The sequence below is a fragment of the Artemia franciscana genome, chromosome 20, assembly GCF_032884065.1.
Source record: "Artemia franciscana chromosome 20, ASM3288406v1, whole genome shotgun sequence".
Lineage (NCBI taxonomy): Eukaryota > Metazoa > Arthropoda > Branchiopoda > Anostraca > Artemiidae > Artemia > Artemia franciscana.
The window spans coordinates 15484733-15512077 of record NC_088882.1 but is presented as its reverse complement, the minus strand read 5'-3'; the positions used below and the strand labels follow the sequence as shown (position 1 = coordinate 15512077).

The window sequence follows — 27345 nt, the reverse complement described above, 5'->3', positions numbered from 1 at the left end:
GTTAGACAAATCAGAAATCCCCAAAACTGAAAAATATTGATAGTTTAAAGAGGGTTATAGTGCTTGGTCTGAATAAGGTTCATCTAGTTAGGCTGATTTGATTAGCAATCATAAGTATATGATAAGCATTGGTCTATCATATGTTAGATTTTGGGTTATCAGAAGTGTTGTGTATAATAGTGATGGAATATCATTTAGTATTTGGGCTATTAAAAATATATTGTGCTATCGTGAACAATTTCTAGCTATCATAAATTATTATTTAAATTCAGTGTTGAGAAGTTTAACCAATCGATGGCGGCTAAAAAAAAATTTTTGGTAGGCCTTCATCAACCCGGCATAAATCAGGTCAATGTGAATCAGGTCAGTTGCAAAAAGTGAAAGTCAAATCATAGCTTAAGAGGTAAGCACAAGGCTGTATCCAGAGGATTTCGGGTGTTTGAACGAAAAGAAGGCCAAGATGGCTAGGCCACGTTTTACAGACGAAGGATGCTAGATGGCCAACAACTGTACTTTTCGGCAATCCATATGAAGCTAAACGAAACGCAGTTTGTCCCCGAATCGGATAAGAAAAGGCCACAAGAAAATATTTCGATGAAACTTAGACATCACGAGAGAGAGTAAAGAGTGAAGGTCTGAATAAATCAGGGTGGAGGAACGTTTGTAGCGCATTGACGTTACCGGGCTTGGTGCTATACTGAGTTGTTAGTAGTAGAAACAAAAGTTTTGAGACAGTAATGGTAGTGTCTGTTGCGTATGCAAACAAGACGGCACTGTTCTCAAGATTAAAATTTTCTTTTTCCTCGCTAAATTTGTAAATAGGCTACAACTAAGCTAAAACAAACTGGCATATTCCAAGGAATTATTATACCCCAATTCATACTGTTAACTGTTAACTTGGCAAATTTATTTCTGTCAAATGTTGGTTTATGAATGATGAGTATCCCACCTTCACATGAATACCGAAATTACTTTCACCTTCAATATGAGCTTGAGATCCTCTTTCCGGCTCCTAGAGGAACGCTAAAGACAAGAACGCAGACAAGAGTTCATATGATACAAACAGTTTGGGGGAATCAGTATTCATCAAAACAGCAAAAAAAATAATAATAAGAGAATTAAGCTAAGTTAAGAGAAATAATGAAAATAAAGAAAATTTGGGGAGGGACAGGGCATCAAGTCTTCCAACCACCTAGAAAAGTGCATGGCTCATAAAAACGCATGGAAGTGCAAAACAATCTAGAAAATTGTGCTTAGTGTTCTTGATATTCTGAGCCCTTCTCCACTTTTTCTTCGAAAACCTTGCGGTTTTGAAGCTCAGGGAGTTTAGAGTGTAGTGTGGAAAGTCGTTTAAAGAATGGAGCATGCTGAAACTTGAACAAGGAGGGAGAGATGTAAGCATTTCTAGGAAAATCCAAGGACTCTTGATTTGAGTAGCCTATTGTGAAAATATGTTTATTGTGAAAAAAAATTGAACACTCTGACATTAAATTTCACTTTCTAAAGCATAATTACACCCCATCCTTAATATAATCAATAATATTGTGAAACTATGTTTATTGTAAAGAATGGAAGACTTTGGCATTAAATTTTACTTATCTTTAGTATAATTACACCCCACCCTTAATATAATTAACAATGTAGCGAAAATATGTTTATTGTAAAATATGGAACACTTTGGTATTTAATTTCACCTTTCTTTAGCAAAACTGCACCCCATCCTTAATATAATCAACAATATTGTGAAAATATGTTTATTGTAAAAAATTAAACGCTTTGGGATTAAATTGTACATTTTTTTAGCATAATTACATACCATGCTTAATATAATCAACAATATTGTGAAAATATGTTGATTGTAAAAAAATGGAAAACTTTGAAATTTAATTTACCTTTCTAAAGCATAATTATACCCCAAACTTAATATAATCAACAATTTCCGTTTTACAGCAGCAACCATCCCAATAAATAAGGGGGGGCTGAGAGCTTCAACCTTTATAGCAGTCCGGAGGGCCCCCGCAGAGATTATAAAACTAAGGTCCATAAAGGATATTTAATTAATTTAATCCCCGATCCTCTTGACGTAAAATCCCAGGCCCCCGCCAAGGGTCACACGTGTGTCCACTTATTGTTATGGCCAATTTCTGAAGTTATTCTTATTCTATGCAAGCTTAAAGGCATCTATAATATTGACTTTACAAGTTAACCATAAAATTGGATCTCTTGCAAGAAAAACAAAAGCGATGATCATATGTTCTCTAGAGGAAATGTCTTTCGAAGCTTCCTTCCAAGCGTATAACAGATTCGAAGCACATCCTGCATATTTCTTTTACAGATTTTCCGCTTTTTTTTTATTGTCCTACTGATTGATCCCTTGTGTATGTTAATCATGACTTTTTGAAAGATATTTAAAAAGAGACAACAGCAGGCTCGTACACGGGAGCTGATTCGACAAAACACCAAAACAAAGCGCATTAGAGAAAACCAGACAGAAACCTCAACCATGTATTCAACCTCAATCCTCTTACCCTTAGCTTGACCCTACACCGATTCATATGAGAAAACTGCAATTTTGTAAGATTTTCTTAAGGTTGTTCTAAAATTGAAAGTTTTTAGGGGAGTATATTTTTTTTTCATTTCTTTAGATTTGGCGTCAACTACTACCAAAAACATAAAGGCGAGTGGTATTTTTCGTTAAAGATTTAATTCAACATCAAATAGAAAAGGAGGGCATTAGAAAAAAAACATCATGAAAGTTCGAGGGACACAGACCGGAAGGCACCTAACGAAAATGCGTCGGATAAGTTTTGCGGGGAGTGATGTTCAAGACTAAGGTTCCAAAAAATATGGCAGTTTAAGAGAAAAATTCTCAGAAATATTGCACATAAGAGGCATTATGTGCCCCCACCCTACTCCCTTACTACCTTATAATTTTAACACGGATTTTGCAAACTTGAGCTTTCTATCTCTTGGTCACAAAACTAAATTGTGGTTTTGACTTAATTATTTATTCCTTTTAATTTTACGAGTTTTCACTATTTTAACGTTTTCTGTTGATTCGGCAGTTGCCTTTTATTTTTTATTATTTTTGACATTTTTACCTATTTGACATTTACCCTTTTATAACTTTTTTGTTGTTATTTTTTTATAGTTTACTTTTGTTAATTGACGCTAAAGTGCGAATTCGGCCCATTTGGGCTTGTGATAGCCGTTCTTCAGTAATAAATCATATCTTATCAATCAAAACTAAACGTGAATCGCAAGTGCGTTTGCGTGCGATAGGAAAGAGGAGGGGGCGCTGCAACTATAAGAGACTTCGTTTCTAAGTTGTATATTCGCTACTTTTCTGCTTAAAAAGATATACCAGAATAAAACTTTGCTTGGGAAACAATAATTAAAAGGAAATGCTTATATCTTTTTTAAAAGCAAAGTTACGTAATGGCTCAACAATTTAAACTCCACCTTTCTCTTGCTCATATTTCAACAAGGAAAAGCATTTGTTTACCTTGTTTGTTTTAACACAAGAATTATAGATAAATGCCAATAAAAAGTTAGAAAATCTAGTGTTTCCAAAAAGTTTCCATAATTCCAGATAAATACAAGCTAATCAAATATTTCTTTGAATCGACAAGCTTCATTTGAGAATACCACGCCTAAATATATCTTTTTATAAACTGTTTCTGGGAAAAACATACATTGCCATTTCTGCTTCTCGGCTACTATTGTATATAACTTTCAAATAAACGAATTAAATTAAAAAAGAAAACGTAAGGCAACACAATGAAGCTTGATAAAGAAGTGAGAAGAATTGAACATTTTATTGTAGAATAAATGTCGCACTATCTGCAATAGTTTCAAACAGTTCGTGGTAACGAACTGTAGTAAGGAGCGACCCGGCACAATAGTAACCAAAACTCTAAAAAATGGAATTTTGATTCCAATAGTTACATCAAAAGAATCGCATTTTAATGCTGATTTTAAATATATAAATTTCATCAAGATTTGTCTTACCCGTCAAAAGTTACGAGCCTGAGAAAATTTGCCTCATTTTAGACAATAGGGGGAAATACCCCCTAAAAGTCATACGATCTTAACGAAAATCACACCATCAGATTCAGCGTATCAGAGAACCTTATTGTAGAAGTTTCAAGCCCTTATCGACAAAAATGTGGAATTTCGCATTTTTTGCCAGAAGACAAATCACGGATGCGTGTTTATTTGTTTGTTTTTTTTTTTTTTTTTTTTTTTTTTTTCCAGGGGTGATCGTATCGACTCAGTGGTCCTAGAATGTCACGAAAGGGCTCATTCTAACGGAAATTAAAAGTTCTAGTGCCCTTTTTAAGTGACCAAAAAAATTGGAGGGCACCTAGGCCCCCTCCCACGTTCATTTTTTCCCCAAAGTCACCGGATCAAAATTCTGAGATAGCCATTTTATTCACCATAGTAAAAAACCTAATAACTATGTCTTTGGGGACGACTTACTCCCCCGCAGTCCCCGTGGGAGGGGCTGCAAGTTACAAACTTTGACCTGTGTTTACATATAGTAATGGTTACTGGGAAGTGTACAGACGTTTTCAGGGGGATTTTTTGGTTTGGAGGAGAGTTGAGGGGGGGTTACGTGGGAGGATCTTTCCATGGAGGAACTTCTCATGGGGGAAGAGACTTTCAATGGAGGGGGCGCAGGATTTTCTAGCATTATTTAAAAAAAACAATGAAAAAATAAATATGAAAAGTTTTTTCTACTGAAAGTGAGGAGCAGCATTAATACTTAAAACGAACAGAAATTATTACGCATATGAGGGATTTACCTCCTCGTAATACCTCGCTCTTTACGCTAAATCATTTTTTGTAATTTCAACTATTTATTCTACGGCCTTTGTGATTCAGGGGTCATTCTTAAGGAATTGGGACAAAATTTAAGCTTTAGTGTGAAGAGCGAGGTATCGACTAGGGGTGAGCCCCTTCATATACGCAATAGAACATACGAATATAGAAGTTCGCTACGCAAGTTCATTCGTAAGTTACGTATATTTTTTACTTATGAAAACGTTAGTAAAAAAATTAAAAGTTATAGTTGCCTTTTTATGTAATCAAAAAATTGGAGGGCAACTAGGCCTCCTCTCTCGTTCCTTTTTCTCAAAATCTTCCAATTATAACTATGAAAAACCCATATAGCCCAAAAAAATTAATATGCAAATTTCGTTTTAATTATTTATGCTTGGAGAGCCAAGATCAAAAAATGCATTAATTTAAAAATGTCCAGAAATTAAACAAAAAAAACAAGTTTTTTTTAAATGAAAGTAAGGAGCAACATTAAAACTTAAAACGAACAGAAATTACTCCGTATATAAAAGGGGCTTTTCGTCCTCAACGCCTCGCTCTTTACGCTAAAGTTTTTTTAATTTTTAAGAAGTCGAGTTAAGAGAAAGAGTCAAACTTTAGCGTAAAGAGCGAGGCGTTGAGGACGAAAAGCCCCTTTCATATACGGAGTAATTTCTGTTCGTTTTAAGTTTTAATGTCACTCCTTACTTTCATTTAAAAAAACTTGTTTTTTTTTTTAATCTGGAGAAAGAAGGACTTATATTTGAAAAATCTCAGAAGATTTCTTGGGGTTAACTTAATGCGAATATATTCAGACTTTTTACACAAATTCATAACATACAAAATACGTTTCCAAGCATTTTAAGCTTTAGCAGGGGCGTAATTTACAATGGGTTGGGGGGGGGGGGTTCCCCTCCCGGACCTCAGCCCCCCCCCCTAGACCCCAGTTTGGCCCTCCAGCTGAAATTTATTTTCGTCAAAAATCTGGTCAAATCTAAGATAAGCGGGTATAATTCAAGTATCCACAGAAACAGGTCAATTTTCTTTAGTATATCTTTACATTTACGTTATTATATAGCTCATTTTTCACTTGATTTGGGAAAATTGGCTCCAACTTTGCCCCCCCCCCCCCATAAAATTTAGATGAATTTACGCCGCTAAGCTTAAGTTTGTAGGTGTTCTTGCGTTTTCATTAATAGTATAATTTGGAAACATTTGTAAGCTCTAAGGAGAACATATCAGTAAAACCAATCTTTGGAGCCCTTCTTACCCATATACTAAGGAATAATAAGTTATATGTTTTCAGTAATTGGCTTTTATTAGTGCCATCTATATTATACGCCATCTACTAGTATGCATTATAGATGTCGTCGTAACTCGCTTAAAAACACATCACAGATTATCATCCACTCGGATGAATGTGTAAACGGTGAATACAGTCAAATTTTAAATATATCTATAAAAAGAACAGATAGTTAGAGGACAGATACCACTTTAGGCCAGCCTTCTTTATACAATGTTCTTCCCCTTTTTGCTTTTGGCGATACACTCGTTAGCTCACAACCAGGACAAGTGACATAAAAAAACAAAAAACAGGGTTCCTGTGTTTAGAAGCCCGTTCTCGCATCCAGTATATATTTCTAGCAGTTTTACTCATGTTCTAAAAAACTCAAATTTGAAAATTTTCTACAGATTTATGAAAAAGCGAGAAAAAAGATGTGCAAAACATGACGATAAATTAGAACTATAAATCGATCCAAAGATGTATTTTCAATCCTTCCTTGAAGGGGGGAGGGGCTAGTGCCACAAAAAAACGAAGAAAATATGTCTTTCCCTCTTTGGCACAAGTTTCTTCTTGTTTAATTTCTCTTGGCCTTGCGGGATGACAAAAAACCTTTTTAACCATCTACAAGTAACACTGGCCCCGCTTTAACCAACCATAATCCTCCATGAGTATGGGTTTAAAACATAAATAAAAAATTATTTTGTTAAATTTTTAACCTAAAATTGTCCACTACTTCCAATATTTTCTCATTTTCATTTTAGAATTCACATTCTCGGCTTGTTTTAGAGTCCCTAGAATTATCTAATATTGAAGCAACTGAAAGTTGCCTCAATATTTGAAACAGCAGTAAACAGAGTATACTGAAAAAAACATATACAAAAAAGAGATACCAAAAGAATAAAAGCTAAAGAGGAAAAGCATTTCCGAATAAATAAATGAACGTTCTTTATTTCCAGGAAAATAAATATTTTCCAAGCCCTTTTCAAGCAGAGAATTTAAAAAATAGGATACTGAAAGAAAATAAATTTTAGCAAGAGAATTCTAGTTTCTTTGAAGGTAAAACCTTCCAACAATGTATTTAGAGAAAGAGTTTACAAGCTTGTAACCAACAGAACCCAAAGATCAATAAAAAATGGTAATCTGAAGAGTGAGAATATCGTACTGTTAAAACATGAAATAGCTTTAAAGAACGAAAACCATACCACCTTTCAGATTTAGAGAGGTTGAAATTATGAAAAGCTACTTTGAGACCGCTTGGCAGTAAAAAAAAAAAACGTAGATAGCGTGAGAATAACAAACAATAATTATTTCAAGTAAACTTCTGAAAGAGCAACTACAGAAGCACGATTACGACCGCGAGTTCAGGGCGCAAGAGTAGGTTTGAAAATGAATGTCAAGAAGAGCAAGTCGCTACGACAAGGAATTAGTGAAGGTGAAGTGGTGATGTTGGGTAACGAGAAGATCGATCAAGTGGACAGCTTCACTAACCTAGGTAGTATTATTAGTAAAGACGGTGTGTTGTGTGAAGATGTTAAAAGTAGAACAGCTAAGGCACACGGTGTTTTTTCACAGTTGAAAAATTAGGAATTAGGAAGCATAGGAAGATAAGTCTGCACACAAAGATTACGATATTGGAAGCTAGAGTGATGATAGTGGTCAGGTATGTTTCTGACGCATGGGCGTCCCAAAAAACGGAGGAAGATTTGCTACAATGTTCTCAAGAGAAATTACTTACGGATTGCTTTGAGTATCCGACTGACTGATCGTATCTCAAAGAGTAAGCTTTTCGAAAGATGTGGGTCAATCCCACTTTCTAGCGGCCATAATGAGAGAAAGGTTGAGATGGTTAGGACAGGTTCGACGGATGATTAGATTGGGGTGGGAGGATTTTGTAAAAACATACTTAAGGGAAACAGAAACTTCTTGGAAGGAACAAAGAGGGTGACTTTGAAAAGAATGGGATATATATATATATATATATATATATATATATATATATATATATATATATATATATATATATATATATATATATATATATATATATATATATATATATATATATATATATATATATATATATATATATATACTAGTTTCCTATATTCAGACACACACATATATTCAGACACACACATATATTCAGACACACACATATACCTTTATTTTGAGCCGGATGGTGGATAATAATTAAAAAAAAAACATGAACAATAAGAAATATAGAAGAAAACTATTAAAAAATCGTTAGATTTCTGAAAGACATGGGGCCTCGAACTATTAACTAGTTATTATCCAGTAGGTTTTCACTATTTATTATCTTATAGTTATTACTAGTTCTCCCAGTGAATAAGTAGGACGTCCGATACGTGACTAGTAATATAAGTAATAAGTTCTGGGAATTATGAGCATATGTAAAGTACATTATTTCCTATGTTAAACGTAAATAAAAATATAAGATCTACTTGTGCAGTATGATATAACAATAAAAGAAGAAAATAAAACCAGCGAAACAAATTGACAAATTATGAAAAACATCAGAAAACTTTCATTCCGGTAAAATGTTTATAGAATATCAATTGAAAACATATGTGCAATATCTTCTAGTGATGTCAGAAAACCACCTAATGTGTTGCTTGAAAAAAAGATGAAGATGGTTTAAAATGTACCCGTGTATACGTTTTCATATGGATTTACATCAAGCAAGAAGGTGGAGAACGCCTCTAAAAGGTGACAAGCTGACAACCCAGTATCTAACTCAACAAGTACGCAAAATCAATATCTAACTAATTTTCTGAATGAATAGCTACTCAACGTCCAAAACATAATTAAAATTAGCTTTTCAGGCAACCTTGAGCAGAGAACAGCTGCTGAGAGTCTAAACAAGCATGTGATTCAGCTGATATAAAAGCTTTAACGAAGGCCCTATCCTTGTATGTTATACCTGATAAGTACATTAAAGTGATTAGGTCAATGCAAGGGAATCATATTGCTTCGGTTAAGGTAGGAAGTGGTATTAGTGGTCGATCCAATGGAGTGAAGCAGGGTTGTGCTGTATCTTCGTCTATATTGAATATTTAGAAGATGTCAAGGTCACAGTTTACGGATGGAGCATGACAGATTTCGAAAAACTGAGCTGTTTTGTCATCCATCTAGGGTCAATAGAATAGTCGATCATCCCAAAATGGGGAGAGAAGAAGTTATATGAGAGTACTGAATGGAAAGTATCATAGAAATATACGAAAAGAGGTTTGATGAATTCTTATCAAGAAAAAACTTAACTATGGAGCATATAGAGCATATATAAGAGCATATAAAATAATTTTACTTTCCGAATTCAAATGATTATATGGCATACTTTTAATAACAGGCTGGGACTGTCTTATCTCTCCTTTCCCTTAACTTTGAACTTACAGAAGTCACCAAAGCCCAATCATTTACCCAAATCATTCTGAGTCAGCTACAAACGGCAATGTTTTCTCACTAAAGGTTTTTTCTTAATGCGTTTTTTTTTTTTTTTGCTACTATGGGTCGTGATTAGTTCTGTACTATGATAACTCACCAGCCAAAAAACTCTCCATCAGTCCATAATATAAAAATAAAATGCCCCACTGGTGCAAATATACAAGTATGATTATAAAAAGTGATGGTTAAACAGCAATGAGCGTCTTAAAGCAAAACACAATATATAACCCATTTGTTTCACTAATAGCTTCCAATAATATCGACTTAGATGAGAACAAAACACCGTTCGTGAAACATTTGCTTATTTGATTGCGTCCGCTTTTCTATATTTCAAAACAACTCTCACACTTGCAATATAAAAACTAAGAAATTCGTTTATACTAACTGCAGCGGTGGAAATTATAAGTCATTCACATTTTTCACGCATGGTATCTTTTGCAATATCCACATTGCAATTTCGGCCTTATATTAGAAATTAGCCTCTTCAAGACCCTATAAATACTGACTTTGGTGAAAACAACCTTAACAAAGTCGTCAGCTCCCTCAAACACTACAAATTGAATTTTAATACAATTGGAAATTATCATAAAACTTTGACTCATGAGATAATACATGGGTGGGGATTTATGTGTGTTGATTTAACACCGCTTAAAGCATTAAAAACGTCTTTTAATACACCCAACAAACATGCTCAAAATGAATACAGGCTGACAAATTTCCCTTCTTCTCAAAGGCCAAAATATAAACACTTAGATCAGAAAGCGGAATAGAGCCTCAAGGTATATTCCGAGGACCTTACGAAAAATGAAAATTAGAAAACCACAACCTAAAACGGACTACTTAAGATCAGGCAACCCACCCCCTTAGGAAATTTTCTAATGTTACCTCTGAAATTGTGGCTTTTCCCACAGATAAATACATGAGTTTACTTTCTCGGAACATTCGACAAAAATTCCAGACTAAGTGTAGGAGAAAACTAAGAACATCTATAAAACTGCAGGGGTGGAAATTATAAGTCGCTTACATTTTTCACGCATGGTGTCTAGACTCACATTGCAATTTCGGCCTTATATTAGAAATTAGCCTCTTCAAGACCCTTAAATACCAACTGTGGTGAAAACACCCTTAGCATATTCGTCAGCTTTCTCAAAAACTAAAAGAAAATTTCTCTTCTTCTCTAAGGCCAAAATGTGTATACTTGAGCAGAAAGCGGAATAGAGCCTCACGCCTCGGTAGATTCCGAGGACCTTTTGAAAAATGAAAATTAGAAAACAGCAGCCTAAAAACATGATAATTATAATACAAATGCGAAAGAATAATTTAGTGATAAAAGACTTCTTCTTCTTGCATAGATACCGTTTTAATATTGCATGATTGAAATGTAATTTAATGTTCTTCAGACAGGCATGCCTAACACAAGACACATATTTGATATTATGCTAGCAAGAGAAAATCACTAAAACAGAGTAATATAAAAATATCTACAAAGGTTAATGAAAGCAAAACAAAGAAGAATTCCATGTATAATTGAATAATGTCAGCCATCTCGTTACACAAACGATAATGAAACATTGTCTTTGATACTGGTATCGCTTGGTTCATAAAATGGGAACTTATCAGTGAAAATTATTAATTTTGACTGTAACAATAACATAAAATAAAGTTCTTGAAGGCTTTGAGTTACATATACACTGTAAGGTTTTTTGGCCCTGCCCAGTACACGCGCTAGAACTTATTACGGAGGGGAATAAACAAAAAAAATAAAACAGAGATGAAAGCGGGTATAGGCAATGATATAGAAAAAATCGTAAATCAAAAATCATTTTTAGATTTTTGGGAAATCCTGAGCCCACTGTACACTCCATGACCATGTTTCATCGAATCAAGAACTGCTAGATAGCTCATCGGTCTTTTAGGTGTTCAGAACACACTATATACAATCGTTATATATAGGATGGAGGAGTGTGCGCATATGTGTTGGCCTCAGGCGGCCTGGTGTTGCGTAGAGTTGTTAGCAGTAGTAGTTGCATTATCTATATAGTCTAATAACCTCAACCTATTACTTGTTAAAACCCGACATGTATTTAATGCGTTTGGGTTTTTTATCATTGAAATATTCAAATACAAACTACTTTGATGTCATAATCTTCAGAAAAACCCAATTACGCGAATATTTCCGAATAATCTCCCCCATATCCCTTCTTTTTAATTTTTTTTTTTGTCACTATAAATAGGCATTTCGACATGTGCATATATTAGAACTAGGGTTTTCACAAATAATTTTAATGCATATCAAGTTTTGTTTTAATATTACGCCCTAATATGAAGTTTGGTAAACTTTCAAATCAAGTGATTCTTTCCTAACTATCTTTAATAGCATTCTATAGATAAAACTTAGGCTACAGCAGTTATTTCACTGGGCTGTAATTAGATTTACTTATTTCTAGACATTTCAGCAGCAAAACTATTGCAAGAAAACAAAAATTGTTGGCAACAAGTCTATACCATTGTACATATTTGTAGCCAATCGTTCCTGAATACTAAATATAGCAATCTGCATAATACCATCTTCAAAACTACATCATTTTTCTATACTTTTTCAATAAAACTGATTTTACTGTGAATTTCTGTTTTATTCTGTATCCTTTTTGAAAGAGTGAATTAAAAAGTTAGACAAATTACTTATTGTGTAAAATGTTTAGTTACGTTAAGCCTCCTAAGCTCACATCTTAAAATTCACCACAAGTAAAATGTTGAAGGTCAGTCTTATCAGAGCTGTTACTAGGGTTGGTAGTGCCCGGGAAAAATTATTATAACCCCCAACGACTCAAATATAAGCAAAAAATCCGAATCAAAGTGAAAAATTTGATTAAAGTGGGCAGCCCCCTATCCATGCGCCGCCCAGCCACAAAACCCGCCGTGATTATCTCCCCCCTTGAACGGTTCTAAACCTTATATTCATGCTAATCTTGGAATAGACATACTTTTTCTGGTGCCAATCTAGTTTAATATATTGCAGCTACAACTAAAAACTCGTCGCAATCCCAGGCAGTATATATGTTACGGTGAAAAACCGAAATCTGGAGAATGTCACCATTCACCGGTGAAAGTCCAAAATGTGGATATTTAACAAATATACCACCAAGCGACTATACACCACACTATACACACCACCAAGCGACTATACACCACACTATACACTTGGACATACACCAAGCGAGTATGTGCTGATTGACCAGTCACCATACACTAACGGAGAACGTTGAACATTTCTGAGATTCCAACCTAACTTCTAACCCATCTCCGAGATGTATAGCCTAACCAAACCTGTCACCATCATAACTTGCATAAGAAAGACAAAGGTGAGTGATCAAAAACCAGGAAGTCACTTGGTGCATGTCCGAAATATTTGTTAAACATCCTTATTTGGGACTTTCATCGGTGAATGTCGACATTCACCTAATTTCGGTCTTTCACTGTAACATATACACTTCCAATCCACTCAACCGTAATCAGTGATTAACTTTTTATTCCCGCTCATGCAGTTCCTGCTTCCTTTAAAATTTGTCTTATAGCCTATCTCCTATCCATTCGATGATCTTTTTTTCTAAGTGTATCTGTTTCCGAAAGAGTCATCTTCAGAACACCTTATTCCTCGTGCGTCATAAGGGACCAAACCACCTTAAGTTTGTTTTTCTAAACAGTGGGAAAAGCCCCATTTTCAAAGGGGAATCACATTTTTCATACAGCTCATTGTCTAAAATACGGTCTTAAAACTATCTTCAGGCAACTGTGGAGAGATCTTCCTCAACTTTTGGAATCATTCATGTTCCAGAGCCACACTCGTCACTTCTGTGACAACCATTATTCTACTCTTAGCTAGGAAACTCCCTTTCTTGTTTCTCTAAATGTTTTCTTCAGCTACGAAAAAAACACATCATCTGGACTTCCTTAATAGCAATACTACTTATGTGAGTGAAGCTATCTATACTATCCATCTTCTCTTTACCTAAGATCACCTCATTTATCACTTTCAGCACCTTAATTACTAGGTCTCTCATCCCATCTCTCCCTAGGAATGGTTTGAAGCCCAGTAGCCTCAGATAAAAGGCCAAATTATGGCCAAAAACAAACTTATTTCTCCATAGGAAAAATCATTTAACTCATTGCCCTATGAGCAGTAGTCTACCAAACCCACAAAATCCAAAAAAAGGTAAAAAAAGGGGGGAATCCCCTACTTTTTAAGTAGTCCAGACTCTAATCTAGATCTGTATTGCTAGAAAAGACCATAAGAATTGATTCTTTTAAAAACGCTCCCCAACCCCCCGCTTTCGGAAAAAACAATGTTTTCATGATTATGTGATTCTGTTCAGAGGTAATGGTACTAGATATTATGGGTTTGGAGGGGGAATACTGATCTTGAGTCCCACATAAAAGACTGGGAATACATAAAAAGCATACATTTGTAAAGCTTAGGGAATATTGCTCCGGCTTTGACGGCATAGAAAAATTTACCTAAACATCTTAAAACTTTCTCTAAACTGACAAATTTGAAAAGCCACTACGACAATAAAATTAACAAGGAATCAATAGACCATTTATACAACGTAATGATTGCTTTCGCGGCATAGAGGATACATTAGAATTGAAAAAATTGGGAGAAATTCTTTAAAAAAAGAGTTTACAAATGATGATCAGAAAAAAAAAAATTCGCACAAATTAGCTTACCATCCTAACTTCGCATTGAAACTTGTAAAATCCATCGAAAATAGCATTTTGAATTTCAGCATAATCGTCATACCAAGCTTTTCTCAAAAGTTGCGATCTAACTCTATCAGCACCATTCCCCTCAAGTGAAGTGAGTTGTCGAGAGAATTTCCTATTTTTTACTATCAAACTTTTGGCCATTTTTATCAAACTGATCACCAAAAACCAATAAAAAACACTAAAAACTAAAAACTGTCAAATCCGACTTTCTGACTGAAGCCTTAGTCCAAAATTTTTGACATTTAGCCACCTATATATTCTGAGTTATAAAGGCATAGATGGCGACTCTGGATAATTTTGTGAGATGGCACTGATTACATGATCGTTGGTTGATTTTTTCTTTTCGAGACCCTAAGCTGCATCTATATCAAGCAGTGAATGAGATTCCTAACTTCATTATTATCATTAATGCTCCAGAAATTTTCAATAAGACTGTAAATTCCCAAAATTATTTATTGGCATACATCAATAAATGGAAAACAAAAATGAAGGACGAAAAAAAAGACAAAAGGGCGAACGAGGATAATTTTCAGCTAGTAAATAAAATTGACTGAAATTAGCTGCTTTATTTCTTTTTATTTTCTTCATTATTTCCTAAAAGTAGCATATAATAAGAAAATACATAGTAAAAGACTACATAATAAAAGTAGTGTTAGATCGTATTAGTCTGTTTAGTATAAAAAGCCACCTCCAAAGCCGAAAATTAAACTCTCTTGGTTCAGTCATTTCATTAAATTTCAGGCCTACTAGATCCTATTCAACTATCATAATATTTTGAAAAAAATGAGGGTTTCACTTCTTTTCTTTTAGCTAACCCGCAAATCTTCCATTACAACATATTAACAATTCGAAAAATTAAAATATAGTTTTTCCAGGCTTGCAGAAATTACAAACCTTATGTTACCTTCATTTTTTCCTATGTAATGTACAACCAGAATAGTTTTAGAACATATTAACAGCGTTAGTTTTAAACGTATGAACGCATAGTTTAGAACGTATTGTTCTTTCCTCCTTAGTAAAAAAAAAATCCTCTCGAAAGCGAGATATAAAATGACTTTGCTCGAGATCTTTAATTAATTATAAAGCTCATTAGATTCGATCCAAACTACAAGCAATATTTTGAAAAATATTACTGGCTTCATTTTTTTCTTTCCAAAACGCTACTCTACAGTTTTTAGTAGGTAAAAAAAAAATCCGAAAAATAAAACCAAAAACACATTTTTTTGGATCGCAAAATTTACAAGCCTTTTTTGTATTTACCCCCCCCCCCCTCCTAAATCATGCACAATCAGAGTAGGCTTAGAACCTACTAGCCTATTTAATAGGAAAAAATACTCTCCAAAATCAGAAACAAAAAGGCTTTACTTTAGTTATTTTATTAAGTATCAAGATAGTTAGATTCTACCGAAACTACATGCATATTTTGAAAAAACGCGGAATTCGATTATTTTTTCTACTTTTTTTCGTCTCAGTTAACACGCTACCCTAAAATTTATAATAAATTTAAAAAAAAATAAAAATAAAATTCAAAATGCTATTTTTTCAGGCTTGCAAAATTCACACCCAGGTTGGGCAGAATAAATCAGCTCTTATTTATTTCTTAAAAAAAAAAAAAAAAAAAAAAAAAAAAAAAAAAAAAAAAAAAAAAAAAAAAAAAAAAAAAAAAAAAAAAAAAAAAAAAGTCGATTCACTTGACTTCTCAAATCGCAATGACTAGGTGAATTTTAAACACAACAAAGGACGAAATGCTTAATCTTTCAACTAAACAACGCAAAAACTAAGGGCACCCATCAATTTTCCTCCAGACGGAAGGTAGGAGGAGGACAAGCCTTCGATTTTTTTTGAAGTGATAACTAAGGTTTGAAACAAGGTTTTTAGCTAAAAATCAAAATAAAGCTAGAAACAAAATAAAACCAGTCAACAAGTGTAAATGCTAGTACTTTCTATATATTTTTTTGAAGTCAATAAGAAAGAAAGTAAACAAGTGGTATCCAGTCAATAAAAAATTGAAGCAAAATTCAGCTCCCGTCTCCGATATTCTACTTATATAGAAAATTTCAAGTCCCCTTCCTCTTTATCAATATTCTTATGTTTAATTTGTCTATCCGGCTAACCTACAAATAACCGGTACGGGTAAAGGGGGAGGGCCACGCATTTTCGTTCCATGAGAAAACTAAAAAGGTCAATAAAAAATGAAAAACATCTTAGAATGGGAAGAAAAATGAAGCTTTTCTGGAAAACCTTAATTTTTTTTATGTATTTGTCCCTGCCCTAGAAAACAAGAGCTAAGAGCTCATATGGCACTTGTGACGAGGCGAGAAGAGCTAAGAGCCAAGAGATCATATGGTATGAGCTCTAACAAAATTCTATGAATCAATAGATCGATTTAAAAAGGAAAATAAGAAGCTTAATGCCGGTCAGGATTTAAAATAAGAGCTCTGAGTCACGATGTCCTTCTAAATATCAAAATTCATTAAGATCCGATCACCCACTCGTAAGTTATAAATACCTAATTTTTTCTAATTTTTCCTCTCCCTTTAGCCCCCCAGATGGTCGAATCTGGGAAAACGACTTTATCAAGTCAAATTGTGCAGCTCCCTGACACGCCTAGCCTACCAATTTTCATCGTCCTAGCACGTCCAGAAGCACCAAACTCGCCAAATCACTGAACCCCTCCCCCCAACTCCTCCAAAGAGAGCGAATCCAGTACGATTCTGTCAATCACGTATCAAGGACATTTGTTTATTCTATCCACCAAGCTTCATCCCGATTCCTCCACTCCAAGCGTTTTTCTAACATTTCCCCCTCCAACTCCCCCAATGTCAAAAGATCTGGTCGGGATTTGAAATAAGAGCTCTGAGACATGAATTCCTTCTAAAAATCAAATTTCATTAAGATCCGATCATCTATTCGTAAGATAAAAATACCCCAATTTACACGTTTTCCAAGAATTTCGGTTTCCCCCTCCAACTCCCCCCAATGTCACAGGATCTGGTCGGAATTTAAAATTAGAACTTTAAAGCACAAGCTCCTTCTAAATATCAAATTTCATTGAGATCTGGTCACCCTTTCGTAAGTTACAAATACCTCAATTTTCAAAATTACCCCCCCCCCCAATTCCACCAAAGAGAGCAGATCCGGTCCAGTTTTGCCAGTCACGTATCTTAGACAGATTTCTATTCTTTCCATCCAGTTTCCTCCTGATCTCACCGCTTTAAGTATTTTCTAATATTTCGGTCCCCCCAACTAGCCCTCCCCCCCCAATTACGCTTGATCCGGTTGAGATTTAAAATAAGAGATTTGAGTTACGAGGTCCTTCTAAATATGAAGTTTCATGATGGTCCGATCACTCCTTCGTAAGTTAAAAATACGTAATTTTTTCTTATTTTTCAGAATTAACCCCCCCCCCCCCAATAGAGCGGATCCGTTCCAATTATGTAAATCACGAATGTAAGACTTCTGCTTATTTTTCCCACCAAGTTTCATCCCGATCCCTCCAATCTAAGCATTTTCCATGATTTTAGGTTCCCCCACCCCAAACTTCCCCCAATGTCACCAGATCCGGTCACGATTTAAAATAAGAGCTTTGAGACACGATATCCTTCTAAATATCAAATTTAATTGAGATCCGATCAACTGTTCGTAAGTTAAAAATACCTCATTTTTTCTAATTTTTCAGAATTAACCCCTCCCCCAACTACCCCAAAGAGAGCGGATCCGTTTCGGTTATGTCAATCATGTATCTAGGACTTGTGCTTATTTTTCCCACCAAGTTTCATCCCGATCCCTCCGCTCTAAGTGTTTTCCAAGTTTTAGGTTTCCCCCTCCCAACTCCCCCCAATGTCACCAGATCCGGTCGGGATTTAAAATAAGAGCTCTGAAACACGATATCCTTCTAAATATCAAAGTTCATTGAGATCCGATCACCCGTTCGTAAGTTAAAAATACCTAATTTTTTCTAATTTTTCTGAATTACCCCTTCCTCTCCCCAACTACCCCAAAGAGAGCGGATCCGTTCCGATTATGTTAATCATGTATCTGGGACTTGTGTTTTCCAAGATTTTAGGTTTACCCCCTCCAACTCCCCCCAATGTCATCAGATCCGGTCGGGATTTAAAATAAGAGCTCTGAGACACAATATCATTCCAAACATCAAATTTCATTAAGATCCCATCACCCGCTCATAAGTTAAAAATACTTCATTTTTCTATTTTTTCCGAATTAACAGGCCCCCCACTCTCCCCCCCCCCAGATGGTCAAATCGGGAAAACGACTATTTCTAATTTAATCTGGTCCGGTCCCTGATATGCTTGCCAAATTTCATCGTCCTAGCTTACCTGGAAGTGCCTAAAGTAGCAAAACCGGGACCGACAGACCGACAGAATTTGCGATTGCTATATGTCACTTGGTTAATACCAAGTGCCATAAAAAATCTTATGGTGCTCACAGACTACCCAACGCAATGTAAGGAGAAAGTCTGGGGCGGGGTCCAGGGGGACAGTGGCACCCTTGTCACATCCCCCTCCCCAAGATTTTGCTCTGGGTCCACCGTTGGAGAAAGTAAGACTAAATTAACGTCAAAGACACAACTAAAAGTGGGCTACCAATCGCTCATCGCAGCGCGCTTTAAACCCAAAAAAACTGTACAAGGAATTTCTATTGTTTTATTTTCAACGAGGAAATAATTAGCAGCTGAGAAAAATACGGGTCTCGATTTGAAAACATACTCTACAAGTTCAGAAGTACCTAATTAAACTAATGCAGAAGAAAGGTTAGAGCGAGAATTTATTCAAGCATAGTAGACTGAGAAACTAGAGTGCATTACGAAACTTTTGCCTCGGGCAAAAGCATAATTTCTGATAAGAATTTTATGCCAAAAATAAAGTTTAGTAAACGGATAGCTGAACCTACACGCTACAAACTAAGAGAAAATGAAGTAGAATCTTTGGATACAAAATACATTAAATTTTCCCCTCGATATCATTAAAATCTTTTTTGGTTCTTAATCTTTCCTATCCTGCTAGCAGCAGAGCGTGTTAGGTGACAAGCATAAAAAAGATACAAAAAAAGAAATGGATACTCTCTTCTGAGGATCGGGAGTTTCCAAACTTTGATACTTCATAATGAGAGATGCATGTTTCAGAAACTCGTTGTAAATTGTCGTTCGATTATTCTCGGAATTGAAGATCACTTTTTGCTAAAACGTTACCATAGCCAATAATATAACTTTTAATCCAACTTTTATTGGTTTACAATTATAACCATCTTTTCAGGATTTGCCTCACTCCAGGTGATCGCAAAAAGTTGGCCAGATATACTGTCTCAAGACTAAAAACAGTCGTACTTGAATAATGATTGGGGTGTTTCGCTAGTTTGCGAACGAAAAATTGTGTCTATGTTAACGTGCATTTTAAGCGTCCTCCCGCGGAATTTTTTACTTTTGTACCACGAATTTTATTTTGTGTGTGTGTTTCATGGAATGGCTGGTTTTTCTTTAAAAAAAAAGGGGGGACAAGGCCAGCTTATATTACTATAATATGGCAATACCATGAGCGCAGATTAGAGAAGGCAATCCTTCATTAATAACACAAAAATAGTATCGCAGAAAACAAAATTATATCACAGAAACCCCAACCATGTCGACCCAACCACTAAAAACCTATAAAATGCCAAATCGATTAAGTCCATAGCATAAATATTTTGAGATTTAATCCCCAGAGCAGTGAATTAGCTCTCAACTTCTTACATCGATGTAAAAATGCAGAAAACCCTAGATAGTAGTAAAAAATTGCAATAAACAGTTTCACTATCGAATACATAGCAATTCTCTCGTAAAGAGATTTTACTGATACCGAGGTTAAACTAAAACAAATTTGAGCTAACCAGAATTTTTCATAGCTTTTCAACGGGTAGTTTTGTGAACATAGATTAGAATGTTGGAAGCTACAATGATGACAGTGGTCAAGTGTGGTTCTGAAGCATGGGCACTCCGAAAAACAGAGGGAGATTTACTAGATGTTTTCCATAGAAATTATCTACAGATTGTTCTATGCATTCGGTTGACTGACCGTATTTCAAATAGTAGGCTATACGGAAAGTGTGGTCCAATCTCGCTTTCTAAAACTATAATGAGAGAAAGGTCGAGACGGTTAGGACACGTTGTCTGGATGAAGGATGACCAATTGCCAAAGGTTGTCCTTATCAGCCACCCCTCTAGGACTAAACGGAAAGCAGGTCGTTCTGGGTTGGGGTGGGAGGATGTCGTAAGGAAATATTTAAGGGAAATAGAAACTTCCTGGGAGGGTGTAAAGAGGGAGACTTTGAACAGATTGAGATGGAGGAGGGGTGTGCGCAGCTATGTTGGCCTCAGGCGGCTTGGTGCTGCAGTGAGTTGTTAGCAGTGGCAGTAGTAGTAGTTTTCAGCCAATCAGAAAATTCAAATTAGCGTTTGCTCAGTATTAGTAAAATCCCATAGTGAATAGTAGAAGCCAAATTCAAGTTCTCCCTATTGAAACCAAGCATATGTATTTTATAAGTTTTCGATAGAATAATAAATTACGGTTTTCTTCATTTTTGGAATCAGAAAAATAATTGAAGATATAAAACTTCGTCAACAGGTTTTCCGAAGCCTGTTTTTTTCTCGTCTTTCGCCACTCCAATTTCTGCTAGACGAAGATACCATGTAGATACTAGTACGCAGGGTGTCAAGCTGGATACATTTTATGTCAAAAGGTCATATTCCCATGTAACCCCCCCCCCCTGAATTTTGTGAGACATTTTTTTAAGTTACTATATAAATCGAAACATTTCCCAATTGGATATAAGTAAAAGATTATCTCCCAATAAGGGACTTCAATTCTTATACGAGTTTCGTACTTCTACACTAAGTCATTTTGTAAAAATGATTTATATGGATTTTTTCCGCTTTCTTTATATTTGATGTTAACCGGCCGCTTTGAAAGAGATTTACAAAGCGTCTATTGTTCAACAGTCCTAGTAAAAAAAAATAACCTCTAGTTTTTGAGATTTCAAGATAGACACATTTTAGCTAAAAACGACAAATCTTTGGAAACTCAGGGGACAAGTTCATGGGCCGAAAATTTGGCAACCCTGCTAGTATGTATAGTCATGGGTAACGCGCAAGTCTTGATAAAAAATTGGGAATTAATGACTCAACATGCCGTTCTCAAACGTTTTTATCTAACTTTGGGGGTTGGCCTATCCGCCAGTCGCATGCAGAACGTCTTGAATATTTCCGGCCCGAGAGATTCCGGCACTAAAGGTAAGTAATTTTGAACTAATCATAATACTGATTTAATACATATTAATATTCTCTGAAAGAAAACGCTAAACGTAAGACTCAGGAAAGGACAATTATAGGAGCTAGAGTCAGTATTAACACTATTACGGTTGTTATTACTGTAATTGACTCTAAAGAGTATAGAGATCATACAAGAATGGAAGCCAGCACTACTTTTAAAAAAAAATAATTACTAGCCGCATCTAGCGTTTGGCCATTTTGCGGACTTCTAACATATTTCTAGAAATCTTTTGAATAATTAATTCTTTTTTTTAACACTTAGTTTTTAGATTTTTTTTTTTTGCCAGAAGCATAACCAGCAACGCATCCTCTAACACAGGAAACATACCCCTTGTTGAACCTGACCCGTTGTTCGTTTTACGATTGAAGCGATTTAGTCTGTGAACTCCTTATATTCATAAGCTACGCTTGTATCGTGTTCTTTAGTCGATAGGATAAAACTCATTTCCTTTATTCCCCATCCGGAATGTCCCTCATCAATCATCGAGTTTATCTAGTCCCCCTTAAATTACATTTTTTAAAATTGAAATATTCCCCAGCCAGAAATTCCACTCTCAGGGAAATTATATTTCCCATCGGTTAAGAGGAAACCTTTTGCCCAGGGCTAAAGCAATTTTCAACAACATATTGTCATCCGTCGGATTTGTTTTGCTAAGATATAAAAATTTCATCATTCAACATTCGTACTGAGAAAAGAAAATTGAATGGAAAATGTATCTAATGATTGGAATTTTCTAAGTAAGTGAAGTATTCTCGGAGGACACCAAAATCCTCGCATTAGTTCATTTTTCAAAGACCAGAAAATCCATCTCTGTGTAGGCTACGAGAAATATGGACCGGTCCAAGAATTACTGTGATGAACGTCACAGGTCCAATCTTAATTGCTCAGTAGCCTGAATATTCAGTCACTCTCCTGAACAAATTAACAATCCCAAAAAGACTCTACTTTTCTTTTTTCGAAGAAAAAAGAATAGAAGAAATAGAAGAATAGAAGCAAGTTTCTACTTTCCGCTGTTCACTGAAAATATATGAATGGTTTGTAAAATTAAACACAAAATGAAAGAGGTGAGTTTGGAGAAGGTAAAATTGTATTTGAATACTGGTTTTCACAACATAAAGCAGTATTTATTAAAACACAAATTGATTTTTACACGCCATTCCTTCGTGTTGTATCCATTTACTTGATTGTTCGAGAGACCTCTATCTAGGGGATTATAATACATGGTTTATCCACTCTGGACTTACCAGGTCTTGGACATCCATTTCACAATCTTTGCACAGGTTTTTGTTTCACAAGCTATGTGTGGATATAGCAGCAATGAACTGGACGAACTTATTTAACGGATCTTTGTACCCACAAAAGTCCTGTTTTGACTAATTATGAGATGACCCTACACAATTTCCTTCTGTTATAGGCTATGAAAAACGATTGATTCACGGAGCTAAAGATATACCTTAATAAAAATATTAAAAAAGACTTAAAAGATCATACGACGCTTCCATTTAGATGCATAGACGATTTGGCAGGCGGGAACAAAGAGAATCAACGATTCACACTTGCACCACCTATATCACAAATTCTAGCACAGCTAGCAATCCCTTTCCAATTTAGTTTGGGGTCTGATAAGCCCTTCTGATGAGTGTGGATGGCTAAAATGTAGCCCTTTTCTGACTGAAGACAAACCTAACACAGGCACTTGAGATTATAACCGTAGCTTTAGACCAGGCTTGGGTGGAATGCAATAGTCCATCTAGAAATTAGGCTGCTGACAAAACATTCTGAAATGTGTATCCCAGAACAGAGGTCAGATGAGGTCCACACATTACAAAAACACAACTATGAGCATAAATACAACTTCCCACCAGGTTTGGCTAGGATTCGACCTCTTTAGGCCAATATATTTCCCTTAAACTTTCGTTTTATTCTATGCATCCCTCTACTTTGTCATCATAGTCTCTTTCTTAAGAGAAACTTTAAATTTGATGCTATCTACTTTTTCACCATAGTCTCTTTCTTAACGAAAGGTGAAAAAAAAAGAAGATCTAATTAACAAGCAAGCACCCATCCCTCAGATGTTCAGATAGAAACCATTTAAAACCTTCTACTCAATTAGAAACAAATTTAGAAAAAGAACCTCTAGGAAATGTCTAGATAATTTATTTCATCATGCCACTTTCCCTCCTTAATTGACTAAGGCTTAGCGTTTCGTTGCTTCTTTGAAAAATGATTCTAGACAATAGTAAATTATTTCATTTGTGATAGTTTTCCATCTTGACAGTATTGTTCGGTCATTCTCTAACAATTCTCCCACAGGATTGCTAAACTTAGGAGAACCATAAATATATTTTCCCCAAAGGATCTCTAATTCTTGAAAATAAAATTTGAAAGAAAATACTTTGAAAAAAAAGAGTGTCCAACGATTTCTTGTAAAACTAAAAGAAGTTAGGTCCAAACAGGAAAATATATGAGGCAAGAATTTTTAAATTTCTTAAATAACACGAATTCACCCCGGAGATACTATCAAAAATAATGTATAAACAGCAGTGTATACGAAATATGTTCAACTTCAAAAAAGTACATGAACTCACAAGAAAAAGAGAAGTTTACGACGTAAGAGATACTGTAGTTAGGTGTTGAAAGATCTTAAAAAAATATGTAACAAGCAAGGTTTCCAAAATTGTCCTAAGTCTTTTCTTTTTCAAAAAATTAGAAGATCTAAAGTAGAAAAATTAGAAGATATAAAGTAGAAAAATAAGAAGATGTAAAGTAGAAAAATTAGAAGATGCAAAATAGAAAAATTAGAAGATGAAAAGTAGAAAAATTAGAAGACGTAAAATAGAAAAATTAGAAGTTGTAAAGTAGAAAAACTTGAAGATGTAAAATAGAAAAATTAGAAGATGTAAAGTAGAAAAATTAGAGAAGTGAAGTCGCTGAATGTGACACAGAAAAAAACACGTTTCAACGACAAAAAAAAGGTGCAAAAACCAGCAAAAGAGAGAAGAAGAGATAGAACCAAAATATGTTTCGAAGACAACTGGAAGGAAAGAGAAACAATTTCCCTGTGAAGGAATACAGTTTTTTTCAATTGCAGAGCCAAAGAGAAATCGCACAATTTCAATAAGAAATTAGTATCCAGAGAGAGGTGGCTTGTCGCAGAAATGAATGCCTGTCACGGAAGTGCATTTATTAACTTTCAAAAATTTATTGTTTTAACAAAGATGGCTATCAGCTTCTTCAACAAACACGCTAACACATACACGCGTGCGCGCGCGCGTGCGCATTAAAAAAAAAAGAAATCAGACCGAAAAGAGAAGAGGCGTGAACAAAACAATTTAGCAACAGAGGTAGATTCAGTGTTTCCACTTTGAGGGATTTATCCCTTTCTGAGGGATTTCTAGGCCTTCCGCGGGATTACTTTCTCTAAAAAGAGATTCGGGATTTTTCAGGGATAATTGAGATATTAAGGGATTTTCCCTACTAAAATAGAGATATTCAGGATTTTCAGTTTTGATGGTGTATTCAAGGATTTTTGTTGGTGTTTAGTGCAGCTTCCAGAATTTTTATCTTTCCCTGTAAGGATTTTGTTTTTCGTCAGTATGAGCGATATAGTGAGCTACGCGCCAACTTTTTCAAAATTGCTTGGCAACTGTTTCAAAATTCAACAGCGGCAATTGGAATTGGCTAGTTGAATAAGAAGAAACAAAAGGAAAGTAAAAGTAAAAATTTCTGAATCAATCTGACATATTAAAACTGGAATTGAAATAAACATTTTTGACAAGCTTTTTGCAGTAAAAGTTGCCTGTTATAGGTTTTATTGCTTTCTCTGATGACTGTTCAAAGTTAGAGGATGGACAAAGAAGTTATAAACTACTGTATTAAAAAAAATAAGCATCTTCATCAAGTTATCATTCACCAGTTATCATTCATCGTTCAAAGCGAAAGGACCTAGGTATGAATTATATTTGCATTCTCAAAACCTAAAAAAGCACATTGACCTATTGAACGAAATTGGATATGATATGTTGGACATAATAAATTGCTAATGAACTTGATATTGAGTGAAATTGGATACGATCTTTGGATGTGCGGGCTTGATTGCTAGAGCTTTTTTAAGCGTTATAAGACTGATTGGACCGATTATAAGGTGATTGTAAAGCTCACGTGGGCCTACATATTCAAAGTTAAGTGCAGATTTTTATTTTTATTTTTGATAATACATTTCAATGGTTCAGTTCGCAAAGGATGCTGTTGTTCTAGCAAAATTCAAAAACTATCCACCATGGCCATGTCGAGTGTTGGATATAATTCAGGCCAAGAACAAAAAAATATCCTATGTTGTATTTTGTTATGGAAGTCATGAAATCGTGACAACAACAGCCTCACAGCTTTCGGCCTTTGTTACCATTTCAAAGGAGGGCAAGAAGAAAAATGATTTAGGCGTTGCGAACGCTTTTGCCGAATTAGCTGATTTTCTGATGAGAAATAATAGCTGAATGAGAGGGATTTTTCAAAGGATTATTGTTTAACCAAAAAGGGATTTTTAGGGATTTTTCTTCTCTGATTCGGGATTCAACAAATAATGGAGATGACATTCAGGTTTATACGACACCGTTTTTAAAGCGTATGTATATGTATAACTTGTGAAATGCATAACTATTTAAAGTGTATATGTTGTTATTTTTTCTTGGTTAATTGCACGTTTACAAGCCCATCAAAAAGCTTTTAGTTGAGGAATGGACGGGAATTCCCTCCATTTTCTCCCAGTTGATTCTTTTCCTTTTTGGTTAATGGCGACGGTTAGATTCAGTACACTGGTCAATTTAGCACAAATATGTCCCCAAACATCGTAAACATCTTTCCCCCTACTAAGGTAATAGTCTATGAAAGTAAAAGATGAAAATAACTTTGAAGGATATGGCCTATTCCTATATTAAAATAGATAATAAAAATGAAGTAAGTATATCCATAAAAAATCAATAGGGACAAAACAGGCGAAATGATTTCTCCAATTCTTTTTACAACAAGTGATTAAACACTGGAAAAATTCAGATGTGAGTAATTTGCCAGTGAGAAAGATAATAAAGGAGTAACCCCTTTAAAATAAAAAGTATAATTTCTATTAACCAATTATTAACTCTTAATTTCTACTACCCTAATATTTGCAATATTAGATTATTACTAATAGTGTTGTACTGACCAATATATTAGAAACCATTCATACAGAATTGTAGGATAAGTTTTTCATCTTTGGTCAAAAATTCTGAAGGTGGAAAAAAACTGATAAACCGACGAAAATCGCATTAAAAAACAAAAAAAAAAGTACATAATCCCACGCATAGAAAAAAAATCGAAAAATGTAAATACAGTGTGTCTAAAGAAAACTGTATTCATTCCCGTTTCCTGAAGGTTCCCCCCCCCAGTTTAGCATCCATTTCCTTTTATTTTTTTCCCTTTTTGTGAGGGATTATACTCCACTCCTTGCCGCATCCCCCTCATAATGACAACTCAGGCGAGCTATAATAATGACAGCGAAGTTAGCACATCCGAATAAGGTAGGTATGAGCAAGTAAATACTAATGAGCCGTGTTTCATGGGGTCTAAAATGCAAATACTTAGGGCAGGAAATTTTTCGGTTAGTATTATTTGAATTTACTAAGTTTGATGAAACATATTGATGAAAACATACAC

At 35.0% G+C, this 27345-nt stretch overlaps 1 protein-coding gene across 11 annotated transcripts in view; it reads right to left on the bottom strand.

Annotated features, from left to right (window-relative positions):
- Nucleotides 1–27345, bottom strand: part of LOC136039799 (RNA binding protein fox-1 homolog 3-like) — a 242340-nt gene that overhangs the window by 116637 nt on the left and 98358 nt on the right. For 3 of the 11 annotated variants that reach the window (XM_065723680.1, XM_065723681.1, XM_065723682.1), the window contains exon 1: nucleotides 14297–14555. The exons of 7 other annotated variants lie outside the window; for them this stretch is intronic. In XM_065723680.1, the coding sequence (XP_065579752.1) occupies nucleotides 14297–14476 (180 nt within the window). In that variant the 5' untranslated portion in view covers nucleotides 14477–14555. Of the gene's footprint in view, nucleotides 1–14296; nucleotides 14556–27345 lie in introns of those variants that run through there. One more of the 11 variants, XM_065723683.1, reaches the window with a different exon arrangement.